General features: G+C 45.7%; 1 protein-coding gene across 1 annotated transcript; it reads left to right on the top strand.

Annotated features, from left to right (window-relative positions):
* The first annotated feature begins 68 nt into the window (after positions 1-68).
* Positions 69-14,591, top strand: cavin1b (caveolae associated protein 1b). Its single transcript, XM_028407967.1, has 2 exons — positions 69-906; positions 13,644-14,591. The coding sequence occupies exons 1-2, from the start codon at positions 385-387 to the stop codon at positions 14,523-14,525; spliced, it is 1,404 nt and encodes a 467-aa protein (XP_028263768.1). The 5' UTR covers positions 69-384; the 3' UTR covers positions 14,526-14,591.
* The last annotated feature ends 452 nt before the right edge of the window (positions 14,592-15,043 follow it).

Genomic DNA, 15,043 nt, shown 5'->3' with positions numbered 1-15,043 from the left:
GTGTGTGCACTGTTGAGGAGGAGTTTGTGGAGGGAAGGGGGGCGGGGAGTCCAGTGGAAAAAAAGTGGAGATGGGAGGGTGGCTGTAGCTTGACTGGAGGGTCTCTCAGCCTGGTGTGGCATTCACATCCTCACGCTCATGTGGTAACATCCAGCTTCCCCCTGCTCACTGGCCTGAATCCAGGGACGTAGAGTGGACAGAACAGAAGAGACAAGCAGCAAAGAGAGACAGAGTGCATGACTGCTGGAAGGAGATAAGAGAGTTTCAAAGAAGGAGGGAAAAAAGCAGAAGAGAGGAAGAATCTGGTGAAGGAGGGAAGTCAGGAAAGGGTCTACAAGAAAGAACGTTTGATCAGCTAAAAATATACACATCAAATCTACCAAGATGGCAGCCATGGAAGCATTGGAATCCTCAAGTGCCCAGCTGGAGCCTCAGACTCTCACTGAGATCTCAGACGATGAGATCAACCTCCCACCCTCGGATGATGAAGACGATGCCCTTGCCAAGAAAGATCCGTCCACCATGGGCACGGAGGGGGACGCTGAAGACAAGGAGGAGGCGGTGAAGCAGGACCTGCAGGTAAACGGGGTCATGGTGCTGTCGCTGCTCGACAAGATCATCGGTGCCGTGGACCAGATCCAGCAGACCCAGAGCGGTCTGGAGACCAGGCAGCAGGAGATGGAGCGGTCGGTCACCAGCATCCAGGGCGAGCTGACAAAACTGGCCAAGAGCCACAGCACCACGTCCAACAGCGTCAACAAGATGATGGAGAAGGTGCGCAAGGTGAGCGTCAACGTCAAGACGGTTCGAGCCACGCTGGAGAAGCAGGGCGGCCAGATCAAGAAGCTGGAGACCAACGAGGCGGAGCTGCTCAAGAGACGCAACTTTAAAGTCATGATCTACCAGGTGGGAGAGTGTGTGAGTGGCGTGTCTGTGAGTGTGTGAGGCACGGGGATGGGTGTGGCACATGGCGTGGGTTAACCAAAAATGAATCGCAGCCACGGTGAATGAGAAGGTCAAACTTTTCAGAGGATACTGTCAGAGTTATGACACAGCTGCACTCTGCTATGTGTCACTTTGAGGTTTATATCTTCGTCACTTCATGTCCCGTCTTTAGATGCTACACCTTGTTTTTCTCAGGACAATCAGGGCTATCCAGATGTAGCATCATTTCATATGACAAGACATGCACCTTCTTTACATTCGCCTCTATAGGAAGGACAAAATATGAGCTTAGCACCATTCAAAAATACAGTAATTGCCATTTTGGTGACATCTTGCACGGATGAAGAATGGATCAGAAAATGCAGGGTGTCAGTCCGGTGCTGCTGTAGAATGTAGAATATATTTATGTGTGAGGAGCGTATCAGCCTGTTGAGGCACATCCACACCTGTGGAGACAATTACTCACTCTTATTTATCAGAAAACACGGCTTCCAGTCATTTTCCACTCTGGGTGTTCTTCATTTCAGCAGAGGCAGAGACGGTGTCTGTCTGTCTGTCTGTCTGTCTGTGATGCTCCCTCCTGTTGTTCTGCCCCACCCTATAAGTCTGTTATAACACTGGTTGGAGTCTCCACAACAGGTGGCTGCCAGATACTTTTCTTTCATAGTGCACGGTTTCGATCTACAAGCCTTCACATGTGAGCCGAGCTGCTCAGACTCCATCAGAAAGTTTCTCTTTCTTTAAACAAAGACGGAAAATACCACAAGCATGCTCAAGGTCCCTGTTGAAGGTGGAGGAGTGGTAGCAGAGAGAGAGAGGAGAGAGAGAGGGGAGAGAGAGAGGGGAGCTCTGCGGGGCAGATGTTTCATTTAAACAGGCGGAGGGGAGCTGAGGAGAGCCCTGTTGCTTTTTTTAGCCTGGCTCGCTGTGTAATAGCTTGCAGCTTTTTGCACAGTGGCGCGAGAACATTCAGAGTTTCCACCCTTGACTCAGACATCATGGCTTGGACCGACCTCAGTCTCTGTGTTTCACTCAGGCTCCATCTACACTGTAAAAAAAAACAAACAGATACTGCTGCACAATAATGGAAAATTACACAGTACTTTTCTTTAATTAGATAATTTGACACCAGATCTGGTGTATTATCTTGATTTTTTCCACAATTCAACTAACCCTCAGTATACCCAAACATTTCGTCCATACAAATAACAACCTTAAAGTAGTTTTACATGTTTTCTTAAATTAAATGTCAGAATTTGTCACATGTCATTTTACTTTAAATTATTTATTGGGTTTTTATTATATTATATTTTTATATTATTATATTTATATATAATATATTTATATTTTTTACTATATTATTATTTTATTAAAAAATAAATATAGTACAAAATACATTTTAAAAAAGTTTATTCATATATAATTTGGATCCAAATTTTAACAGTGTACTGTTAATTTATGATTATAAAGTTGTTTAACATACATTATAATAAAAATACATGTTATTTTTTTAATATTTTAATGTTACAAAACAAAAAAACTAACACAAACACTAAAGTTTTGTAAATGTACTGAGTGTTTTACAGTGTAAAAGCCGGGCAGGAGTTCAATGGGAGCTCCACTTAGGCGGCAGTGAATGGGGACATTATGACCATTCATGCTTACACAATGTATTTTTGCAGATGAGCAGGCAGAGCCACAAACAGCTGATCTCATCAGAAGTGATTGAAGACACTAAATCTACATTTTAATTAGAGTGTAATAAATCCTGGACGCCGAGGCTCGTACGTTGGGTTAGAAATGCAGAACAGGCTGGGATTGTGCTGTCGTTAGCCAACTGTTTGGACCCTGTGGCTAAAGAAACTCCCCCTGAGATGCCTATCTCTGGTTTCCTCGCTAACTCAAAACACCGGCTTTGTTTATAGTTGCCAAATATGACATAACGTCATCATTAAAAAGAAGAAGAAGAAGAAGAAGAGGCACGCCGCAGTGTGTTCTGTTTTTAATTTTCTGTGCTCAGATTCTTTCTAAATGAAGGCTCCACAGCACCCCCGGTGAAGTTTAGCACTTGTTTGTCAACACGTTCGTACGCCGCCTTTGTTCAGACTGGTTGGAGCTGACGCCATATTCCTCCATTCACAGTAACAACAACAACAACAGGCTGAGCACAGAGGAAGGGCAGGGCGGCTTCACTGAACCCAAGAACTCAGTTAGCATTTTAGCACTTCCTGCTTCCTCACCCTGAGGTCAACAAGTTAAAAACTATATAATGCTGATCATAACCTGTAACAATCCAAAAGGATGATGGGACGATCCCATTGGCTGTTTGAGATGCTAACTTCCTGGTTAGCCTGATTGTTGCTGCAGTATTTCTGGGGTCAGACTGGGACTGGATATCTGAAGTCGTCTTAGAGAGTCAGTTCAGGTCTGACACTGCTTCTGTGTTGTGTGTGTGGTGTCCCACAGGGCTCCGTCCCTGATCCACGGCTGGTTTCCTTCTATATGTACAGACAGATTATCAGGCCAACACAACTAATTGAGGGAACTGATAGGATGCTAACATCTGCTGCTTTTACGGAGTCCCAAACCCACCAAAATAAAACAATAAATCGTCCCACAGTAACTCGTGTCCTTGACGTCGCTCTACAGTACAATCAGGAGCCGTGCATTACAATAATGTCTCTTTACAAAGTCAACAACATTCCTCTGGGTCTCTGGGTATTCCACTGTGGGCTGGTGACACATGCAGCTTAGCAACAGGCTGTGTTTTCTGATATTTATTCAGTTTTTTTTCTTCAGTTTCTGTGTGAGTTGGTTCTGAGGAGAAGCCCGGCCCCGGCGCTCTGCTGATAATAAAAACACACTGAGTTTACCGAGGGGCCGGATCACACAGGGAGGACGCAGCACCAGGTCTTTGTAGTGCAGCGCAGGGTGGTTAATCTCTGCTTTATTAGCAGGCTGTCGGCTCACCAGTGTTCAGGCTGCCCCCCCCCCTTTCACAACAAAGCCGATGGCATCAAGAGAAATAAAAAATAATGTGTTCATTCACCAAACTGGCCTTAATGTTGAGACTGACTTAGACACCTATCTGTTGGCACCACTTTTGGTTACCATGGTGACGGCCCTGCCTCCAACAACACATACGACATGCGTCCACAGTGGGTGGAAAAATCAGCGGTTCATCCAGACTGTAGGTCTGTGAGCTTCATGTGTTTTATTTCTGATTAGAAAAACAAATGGAAAAGTGTGAGGAGACAGAAGGAGGTGAGGGTGTGAGGCTGGTGGGTGGAGGAGCTCCAGGGAAGGAGGAACAGGGCCGCGACTGGTTCCACATGAGGAGGAGGAGGAGGAGGAGGAGGTTAGACTGAAGAGCAGGGGATTCCTGTGCTATGAATCAGCTGTCTAAATATGGTCCCTGCTCTTCATCGCAACACACCCATAGACTCCCTGTACAAAGTGGACCGACACCTCCTCCTCCTCCTCCTCCTCCTCTTCGTCCAGTTTATTTTCTGCTGCTCTGTATATTATTTCATGCTCCTCGCAGTGATGGAGGAAGCCGCTCGGCTCCACGGTACGAGGACACACCCTCCTCCATCCCTCAGACGCGACTCGCTCGCAGCCTTTAATCAGGCTGTTGTTGACCGCACGTTTGCAGCCGAGCAACCAAAACAATTTGCTGAAAGACTCCAGAAAGCAGAGTTTATGCCCGGAGCCTCTCACACTCATTGTAGCGCAGAGGTCACATTCCAGGCCGGATCCTCAGTAAGTACAGTGAGCTCTGTTCCCTGGCAGCATGTGGACTCAGCTGTCAAGAACCTGAACCCAGAAGTCAGGGAGTAAATCTCAGTCCATGCTAACAGGGAGAGAAGCCTCCTCCAGCTGATGTGCTGACACACTAGCTGTCACTGATTAGCCGGTCCTGCATACCAGCGGCATTATGGGTCGGTGGTTTAGGAAATAGTTTCATCACGATTAAATGGATGTTCCTAGAATTAACTGCTTGAGAGCGCATTGTTTTCTTTTGTTTAAGTGACACTCATACTGCGTGGTTTAGTCATTAAATGTCCATTTTTTCATAAATTTAGTGAATTGGAAACAAACTTCTTGCAAATGTAAAAATTAAAATGTAAAAAAAATCTTTTAAATTTCTGTCTATATCCAAAAAGCACTTGGTTAGGTTTAGCCTCTAAATATTTAACTATATAATTTGTAATTTTTCTTATAAGTTTACACATTTGCTGTCATAAAAAAATCTAAATAAATGAATCTAAATAAATAATTTAATTTAATAATTTACAATTTTATTATATACAACTAAAAACTAAGTAAATAAAATATTATATAAAATAATATTTTAAAAAATTGTGAATTTTTAAAAAATGTAAATTAATAGAAATGTCAGTAAATATTATTTAAAAAATACAATTTCTTACAATTTTAAAATTTAATGTAAAAAAAAATATTTTTTTTAGAACAAATAAAAAGTAAATTAAGTAAATATTAAAATTGAATTATCTTTGATATTTACATTTTAATTAATGTTAATTAATACAATTAATTTCTCAGATTTAAAGATTTAATGAAAGTATCAGTAAAACTACTTGGTTAGGTTTAGGAATTTAAAGTTGTTGTTTTATAGCTCCTGGTTGGAGTTAGGAGAGGATGTGACCATCACTGACCCTCTGGAAGGCAGCGTGCCGCCCTCCTCATCCTTTGATGGAGGCTCGTTCGGAGCCTCCTTCCTGCTCTGATAAACAGAACATGAATCTGTCTTTGCTCCTCTTTAGACAGAAGCTTTTCTTCTTCTTCTTCTCCTTCGTGTCCTGACCTTCAAAGGAATCAGGATATTGGCGTGTGGAAAGAACATCTCAAAAACAAGCTGTCAGGACAGATTTTACTCATCCAGCCGCCCCGCCCACACACCTGCTGCTGTTACACTCCCTGCACTTTAACCAATGGCAGCATGTTCCTGTCTGTGTAGAGTCAGGCTCACAGTGATGTTTTACATTGAAAGTGATCAGGAGTGAAGCCATTCTTCTCACTCAGGCCCTTATATGGACATGTGAGCCAGAAATGTTCCTGCTCCTTTTACTGGCTGGATGCTGTGTAACGCTGCTCCAGCTGGGAGCAGTGGGATTTGGTGTGGAGGCTTTTGGCTAAACTGTAAGAGAGTTTACTGACAGACCGAGGAGGAAGGGAGAGGAGAGGAGAGGAGAGGAGAGGAGAGGAGAGGAGAGGATGGACGAGGCCGAGTGAGGGATCTAAGAATAGAAGCTATCACATTCTTGTTTGATTGTGAGAAGGAAAGGACCTTTAAGTGGACCGGGTTCCTGTTTGGTTTTGGAGATCCGAGGCCGGTGTGGGCACACTGTCTGTGCTTTTACACTGTAAAATATTATACAGTAAGGTGTTTAAAACAGCAGGCCAGACCTCTGTAAGGAAAGAACTACTACCTCTAGAAAATCCATCACTTTTACTTTGATTGTTTTGATTTTCTTTCCATGTTTCCATTAGCTCTCTGCTCTCTGCTGCCCCTTGTGTTCACTAGGAGGACTGCGTCTGTCGTGGTTGGTATAACCGCATCATTTTATCCTAATCTAATTTAAAAATCGTATTTCTCCGTACATGCACCGTCGATCTGTCCTATAATGCTGCTCGCTTAGCGCCAGAGAAGTTATCTTTTAAATCTTGGTCTGATCCAGAATCATTCTGCTCTGAAAGTTTTCCATATGAGTCAGACATCAGTGAGTCACAAAGCTTCGACTTTGTGGTTATTGAAAACATGAATTAGTTTTCTCATATGATCTTCTCTTGTCATATGATTCCAGCTATGAATCCTCTCATGGCCAGTTACAATATTATTGGTCCTGAACAGAGGAACGTTTGTCAGAAGACTTTTAATGACGCCGTTATACATGTTTCTTCAGCCTTAGCTTTGTGAGCGCCCCCCCCCCCCCCCCCCCCCCAAAATAAAGCTTATTATCATAATTTACATTTTTCTCACACAGTTGTGCGTCAGTTCCTTGGAAATGTACTAATGTATTGTCAGAAGTTACATTTACAAAATTTTCGATTTTGTTTTTCTAATTTACAAATTTAGAGAAATGAATCAATTTATCAATAATATGTCAGAATTTTTTTTTTCTTTTAAATTTGTGTAATTTGTTTTAAAATGATTCCTCAGAATATATCAGCTTTTCCCCCTCATGTCTCATGTATGTGTGAGTTTTGGACCTATTGTCTTGTTTATGAGTGAGGATGTGTTGACAGATTGATGTCAGGAAGGCTCTTTTCTAAACCAGGCAGGAAGAGGCTTTTAAAAAAAAAGTATGTAGTATTGATTTGAGAAAAACAAATGTATGACAATAAGTCAGGATATATAATATATAATAAGCCGTCCAGTTAGCTTAAAGTAGAGGGCAGGACAGGAGAGGAGGAAGCCACTGGTTCTGCAGCACCATAAATCTCTCCATAGAAAAACACCCAACCTCCTCCATTGTTTTTGGAAAGGGTTGCCACGGCAACGGCCACTGTCTGTCATCATTCACGTCCCTGTTAGTCAAGCGTGAGGAACTGAGAGAGGGGACAGAGAAGGAGGACCATGAGTATGGAAAGGTGCGCTCATATGGACCAATCAGAGAGAGGGAGTTATTAATGACAGGGTTCACTCTCAGTTACTCATCACACTGGATTGTGTGTGTGTGTGTGTGTGTGTGTGTAACAGCATCTGCATGAAAGTACATGATCAGACCATAAAAAAACATCCGCAGTGATAGTCGACAGCAACAAGTCGCGTCTTGAGACCCGAAAACAGCACCGAGCAGCTGCCTCACACACGCGTGTCCGCCGCCATGGAAACCCTTCACGAAGTCCTTATTTATGCTACATGCATGTGTGCGTCCTCACAAAGGTTTGTGTTGCGTTCAGGGACAGTGTGTGTGTGTGTGAGTTATTAGCCTAGCTTAGCATAGAGGCCTGAGTGAATAAAAGTCATTATCCTGCAGAGGAATTGTTTGTTTCGTTGCCATGGCGCCGTGATGTGATCATTCCACAGTAACAATTTACTCTGTGACTGTGAGGAAACCGCAGCAGGAAGGTAGAGAGGAACAAAAAAAAGAAGAGAGAGGATGAAGTGAAAGAAGCGAGAGAGAAAAGAAGCGGTGCTCTGATCCAGAACCTCCACAGGCCTGGTGACTCATCTCTGTTCCCCCTTAGGGACGTGCGGCATGCCATCACTTTATATAGCAATCTCTCTCCCCCTCTGTCTCCCTCTCCCTCTCTCTCTCCCCCTCTGTCTCCCTCTCCCTCTCTCTCTCCCTCTCTCTCTCTCTCTCCCTCTCCTCCACCCTCTCTCTCTCTCCCGCTCTCTCCCTCTCTCTCCCTCTCTCTCCCTCTCCCTCTCTCTCTCTCTCCCTCCCTCTCTCCCTCTCTCTCTCTCTCCTCTCTCTCTCTCTCTCCCTCCCTCTCCCTCTCTCTCTCCCTCTCTCTCTCTCTCTCCCTCTCCTCCACCCTCTCTCTCTCTCCCGCTCTCTCCCTCCCTCTCTCCCTCTCTCTCTCTCTCTCTCTCCTCTCTCCCTCCCTCTCCCTCTCTCTCTCCCTCTCTCTCTCTCTCTCCCTCTCCTCCACCCTCTCTCTCTCTCCCGCTCTCTCCCTCTCTCTCCCTCTCTCTCTCTCTCCCTCCCTCTCTCCCTCTCTCTCTCTCTCTCTCTCTCTCCCTCCCTCTCTCTCTCTCCCTCTCTCCCTCTCTCTCTCTCCCTCTCTCTCCCTCCCTCTCTCTCTTCCCTCTCTCCCTCTCTCCCTCTCTCTCCCTCCCTCTCTCTCTCTCTCTCTCTATGGTCTCATGTCTCTGATTAAAGAGAAGGAGTGGAAAACAAGAGGAGAGCAGGGAGTTCTCTCCCCAGAGTTTAATGCAGTGTGTGACCATCACACTCTTTCCCATGGATCACTCGGCATCACACTCGGCAGCAGGCTTCAGAGTATAACGTATGGCTGCACATCCATCACACAGAGGATCCCGCCTGACAGGACGGCCAGGTCTGTGACGGCCTCACGATGTCACAGTGCAGCCATGGATCATGACACAATTACACAAGAAGTCGCACACCTGCCCAAAGACTTCAGGTGTGTCTGTTTACCGCAGCCTGCCCCAGACCTGCCCTCCTTCACAGAGACACAGTGCAGCGGATCATGTGATCCGAGGAGCAAAAACCGTGCTGAGCTATGATTTAATTCCTTTAATCATAAATAAAATGTAAAACAAATTTGGGGGTTTTGACTTTTTCTCGGACTTCTGAGATTCTGAGATTCATTTACCTAATAAAAAGGTCGAATATGATCATCCCTAACAGAGAAGAGTGACTGATGAGAGTGCAGTCTGTAGCGCTGCCTGTGTGTGTGTCCGGCTTCATCCTCCACATTAAAGCTGCTGCACGTCCATCTGTCTTTAATCCAAACGGTCTCCAGGACTGTTTCCACTGACGGTACAGCACACCGTGCAATTAATTCTCAGAAGTGGAGAGTGTGCATGTCTTAAATCATCTAAAATTAGTACGTGTTTAAAGCTGCTGAGCGGAAGAGGTTTGATGTTTACTTTAGAGTTGATTAGGGCCCTAAAAATATCACCTCAAAGTCTCATCAGATGCTGCTCGATCAAAAGCTCTAAACCAAATCATCTTCTCGGCTTCAGCGGGTTCGTGTTTTCACTTCTGTGTCCTCGTGTGCTTCCAGTTCCTCTTTACATCAGCAGCCGTATCACGAGGATTCCCCCTTTTTCCTGCATTTATACTGGAAAACCCCCTCACTGTGCATGTGTGTGTAATGGAATGTGGACTCCTACGGCGCAGTGTGCATGTCACTCATACAGTGCAGCGCACACACACACACACACACACACATGCATGCATCTGGCTTTTCCACAGCAGTTTAAACAGGAAAACAGAAACAGAGAGGGGTGTGTTACGCCGGGATTCCTCTCGCTCTCTCACATCAGCCTGATGAGTGGCTGCAGTGTGAGAGGGAACACACACACACACACACACAGACACACACACACACCTTATTTTTGTGTGTTCTTGCTTGCACACAATGACTGTTTATTCAAACGTCCTTTTTCCCCCTTCATCTGGAAACATTATAGTTGCAGTTAGTTTCACTGCTGTTACCATGGAGACGGGAGCATAACTAAATGCTGACTGCACGTAGATGCCACATAAACCCAGAGATGGTCGGTATACTGACATAATTTGTGTTTATTAGAAGCTACAATAAGGACGCCAAGGATTAAATAAACTGTTTACGGTCTGAAACAGGAAGTGCACACACACACACACACACTTGGCTCTGGCTCTACATCAGATATGCACACACATGATCCTGGCGACTTCCAGGAAACACACCTGAAGCCAGGAGGAGCAGACAACACAAAGATCAGAGCACACGACACGTCAAACACATGCAAGCTTAAAACACACACACTTTGTGTTGACATCAGCACCTCAGTGCGGCTGCCGGAGAAGCAGGCGAGCCGCCTTCAACCGAAGAAACAAACAAAGCAAATGTAAACACAGAGCACAGGCCTGTTCAGGGACAGAGCGACAGAGGCGTCTGTCCACACTCAGCATGAGAAGAGAAACACTGCTGACAACACACAACGTCAGCCAGCTGATCTCAGCAACACACACACTGTCTGGCAAATGTTTGCAGTTACATACTTCAGTTCAGCATCATTCTGTGGCAAAAAAAGAGAGAATTCTGACTCTCAGACCACAAAATAACAGGAGTTAGGATGAAGAGGATTGACTGATAGGACAGGGCGCTGCTGCTTCCTCTGCAGCTGTCATGTAAGGTCCCAGAGGATCTAAGACATGCTCACATTAGAGTGTGTGAGGGAGGCAGAAAGTGTGTGAGTTCATGCTTTAGTACCAACACACAGTGGGTGGTGGGCAGTCAGAGGAGAGAGAGTCTGAGTAAAAGCACTGTAAACACCTCAGATGAATGAGTTTTCCACCAGCCATGAGTCACCGCAGAGAGAAAGACAGACAGGGGCGAGTGTGTGTGTGTGTGTGTGTGTGTGTGTGTGTGTGTGTCCTGGAGCAGCGGGTCGTCTCATGATGTGTTTCATCACAATATGAAACTGTGCCCTTTACTCTTTATCTCCTGTTATGCTTTCATGTTGATTTGTGTGTTTGTGTGTGTGTCTGCACTGCATTCCAGTCTCTTACCACTAATAAAACACACACACACACACACACACATTGTGGTTTGCTGTATTTTGCAAGAAACTACCCTCCCAACAGCCATTTTGCAATTTGTGCGAACTAGTTCTGAAAATTGTCTGTGTGCGAGTTTTGCAAGAACAAAATGAAGTCGCACTGCTTTCCTTAAACAACCACACACACACACACACTTCACCTCATTAATTTATTTTCCATGGCTCTGAGTGTACCTTCCTGTCTTTGGCACAGCGGCCTCAGGGAGAACAATGTCCCATTAAATTAGGAGGGTCAGGAAGTCAACACACCAAGGTGAATGCCTGGACTTCCCTGTACACTCTTTCCATGTACACTCAGGCACGCAGCTCAGTATTTCCTCCTCCTCTGCAGCAAATACATGAGCCAGTATAACCTCAGACTCTCTGATGGAGCTGACAGAAGATTAGGGAACAGTCCGGCTACACCTCACAGTAGAGGCTAACACGACGTCCTTGTGTACAAAGACCCGGCTCCAAGCTGTGTGCTCCAGCCGAACCACTGGTGGTTCAGACCAATCAGTGTCCTGGACATGATGGTTGGCGTGGTCTAAGGTGCACCTTTCCTGCCTGGTTGTTGACTGGAAAAGAGACTTTTAGCTTTGTGCTAGAAGAAGTAATCATCACAGAGACGTGGTTCACATGTCACTGCACACCTCCACCTTTACATAGATGCATGCTGCTTGTCTGAATAGCATCCTAGAAAGTGCCGCCATTATGGTTCTGATGTTCCAGATTCCAGACCAGACAGATTGCAGACTCCTCTGCAAAATGCTGAAAAGAAACCTCTGCTAGTTTATGGAGAGGTGGATGTGGAAACATGAGTATTTCCATGAAAAAGTGCATGTATGGTATGATGGTACATCTGGATAGAGTCTGTCCTGGAATAAACAACATACAGCGTGTGTTGTTAGCACTTGCAATGACCAGGATAGAAACTTGATAGAAACTAAGCTCCCTCCTCGTGTGAGGCCGCGTCAGTGACGTCGGTTAAGTGATTTTCATCACCTGCTGCATTGTCCTTGTGTTTCTGATGAATTAAGAGTGAGGCCGGCGGTTTTTCCAGCAGCCCAGCCTGTCAGCACAGCTGTTCAGGAAGCCCCAAGATCCCTGATCCAAGGTCAGGTTTACCCAAGATACTCTAGCACAATACCTCCATAAAACCACCGAAACACTACAACAGAACACAATAGACATGAGCGCCCCCCACCCCCCCCCAACCCTCCACCTCACATGTCGATGCGATCATCTTCCTGATGGTTTTCCAAGACTCATCCCTTATGTGCTATTTCTTGATGCATACGTCAGCAGAAAAGCATCTCCACTTTCCACACCTTACCCCCCCCCCTCCCTGGGAGTCCTTTATTCTCACTCTACCCTTGTTCCTGTTTTGACCATAAAGGCGGTGCAGGGGTGTAGAGTAGAGGAAAAGACAATACAAGTAGTACATGCAGACATTCAGGAGCCCAAGTGGATGAAGATTTGCCGTGATGGAAAGAGGAAGACCGACCCCGGACCCCCCCCCCTCTTTCCCATCCCTTCATTAACAAGCCTGAGCATTGTATTTACGAGGTGAAGGGGGCACATGAGAGACAGGGAAGGAAAGGCGCCTTCATCTGGAATGCAAATGGAAAAACAGAGAAAAAGGTGGGTGGGAGATGGAAGAGCGAGGGGACCGATGGAAGGAGGAGAGCATGAGGTGTTGCTGTGCAGGAATGTCAGGGTAGGGCCGGGGTCAGGTTCATACTGACCCGTGTACAGTACTGAACAGGACGTTATGTAACAAAAGGGTCTAAATGAATACAAACTCACAGAGACCTGGGACTGATGGTGGAGGGTCCACCTGTAAAAACCTGTCCAGAACAGACTGGGTAGATACAATCTTCATGAACATAATGAAGCGGGAACAATGAACCGACACATGGCCCCATCTCTCTCTCCTGCTGTGATTGCTCATGTCTCAGAACATGTGTCAGCCTGCAGAGAGAAGCCCAAATCTGATCTGTATGGAAACATCCCGGAGCTCTCTCCTCCCCTCTACATCCATCCCCCCTGTGTGTCAATGCTATGGTCTGCTAATACTGGAATCTTATTAATGTGTAGCTTTGTTGTTGTAATGGAAATCCGCCCCTAACCTATTTCCACTCCTGAAACGCTTACATATTTCTCTGTCATGTCCTCCCTCTGGTGTGAAGTAAAGCCTGGAGTGTTGTTTTGGATTCCACTTGGTCTTTGGACTTGATAGTCGGTCTCTGTTTAGGCTGGTCTCTAATATTGTGTAGCAGATGCTTTTGATGAAGTCTGTGTGTTACTGCGGAACACGGACCCCAGTCCTAAACACGTTTGGTGCCCCTACAGGAAGCAGATGATAGCATTATGACATTATGTATTTTGAAGAAAGTTCTAAAGGCTAATGTTCTTTAACGTCCTGCTTCTGTTCCTTTCTCAACAGGATGAAGTGAAGGTCCCCTCAAAACTCAGCATCTCTAAATCCATGAAGGTCTCTGACTCTGTCTCAGGGAGCAGAGGGGGCAGCCTGCTGGAGCTCAAAGAAGCAGTGGAGGAGCCCGGAGAGGAGGGTGGAGAAGGAGAAAAGGTAGACAGACCCCACGTAGACCTCTCATCGGACGAGGAGGGTGTCGAGATTGAGGAGACTGTTGAGGAGTCACGAGCTGAACGCATCAAGCGCAGCAGCCTGCAGCGTGTACAAAACCTGAAGACCGTTTTCTCAAGGGAGAAGATGGACAAGACCAGAGCGAAGACCAAGGAGAACCTGGAGAAGACCAGACAAAAAACCAAGGAGAACATTGAGAAGACGAAGCAGAAGACAAAAGAGAACCTGGAAAAGACCAGGCAAAAGACCAAGGAGAACTTAGAAAAGACCAAGCAGAAGACCAAAGAGAACCTGGAGAAGACGCGTCACAACATTGAGAAGAAGATGGGAAAGCTTGGAACACGTATGAGTGTCAACCCCGAGCGCAAACAGAAGATGAAGACATCCAGCGAGAAGATGAAGAAGGCCTTCACGCCAGACCATGTTGTTTATGCCCGGTCCAAGACTGCCGTGTACAAGGTGCCCCCCTTCACCTTCCACGTCAAGAAATTCCGTGAGGGCGCTGTGGAGGTGGTCCAAGGCACCGAGATGGTGGAGGTGTCCCAGGAGGCCGAGGCCTTCAGCGGGGTGGACGGCGAGATCGAAGAAGGTGCAGTGGAGGTTGAGATGGAGATGATGAACGGAGGCGGGGACGAGGAGGAGGCTGACGATGACGAAGAGGAGGAGGACAGCCATGAGGCCTTGCAGGAGAATGAGGACAGAGACAGAGACAGCGACTAAATGTAGAACAAGGAATCTGCTCCCGATGAATCCTTGGCACCAACCCTGAGGTTCTTGTGTAAAAAACAAAACAAAACTTGAGTCTTATTTACCGGTTTTGGTGATTCCTTCCAATCACATTCAATCAATAACCGAACAAACCAACTGAACCTAACCCCTCATGAACCCACAGTCGCCAAGAGCTAGCTCTAGGCGCTACGATACATTCAATTTTGGACCAAACAGCTCCATGCTAATGTTGCTAATGCTAACCTGCTGTACTGAGAGCCTAAAAGTAGGAATGATGACCAAAACCTCAAAAATACGACTCAAGTTGTAAAAACACAACGACCATTTTAAAGAGTGTCGTCACTACAGATCGTGTGCTTAAAGGCTGTAAAATTTAAAAACAACTTTCAATTTGTTCACATTTGATTATTAACCCTTCACACGAACACACGACTCGTCAGTGTCCTTTGAATTTCAGTGACGACGGCCAAATGAGTTTAGTTACGTCTGTGTTATTTTCACATGCCAAC

This window comes from Parambassis ranga, chromosome 6 (genome assembly GCF_900634625.1).
Source record: "Parambassis ranga chromosome 6, fParRan2.1, whole genome shotgun sequence".
In the NCBI taxonomy this organism is placed as follows: domain Eukaryota; kingdom Metazoa; phylum Chordata; class Actinopteri; family Ambassidae; genus Parambassis; species Parambassis ranga.
This window is presented reverse-complemented; position numbering and strand designations above follow the sequence as displayed.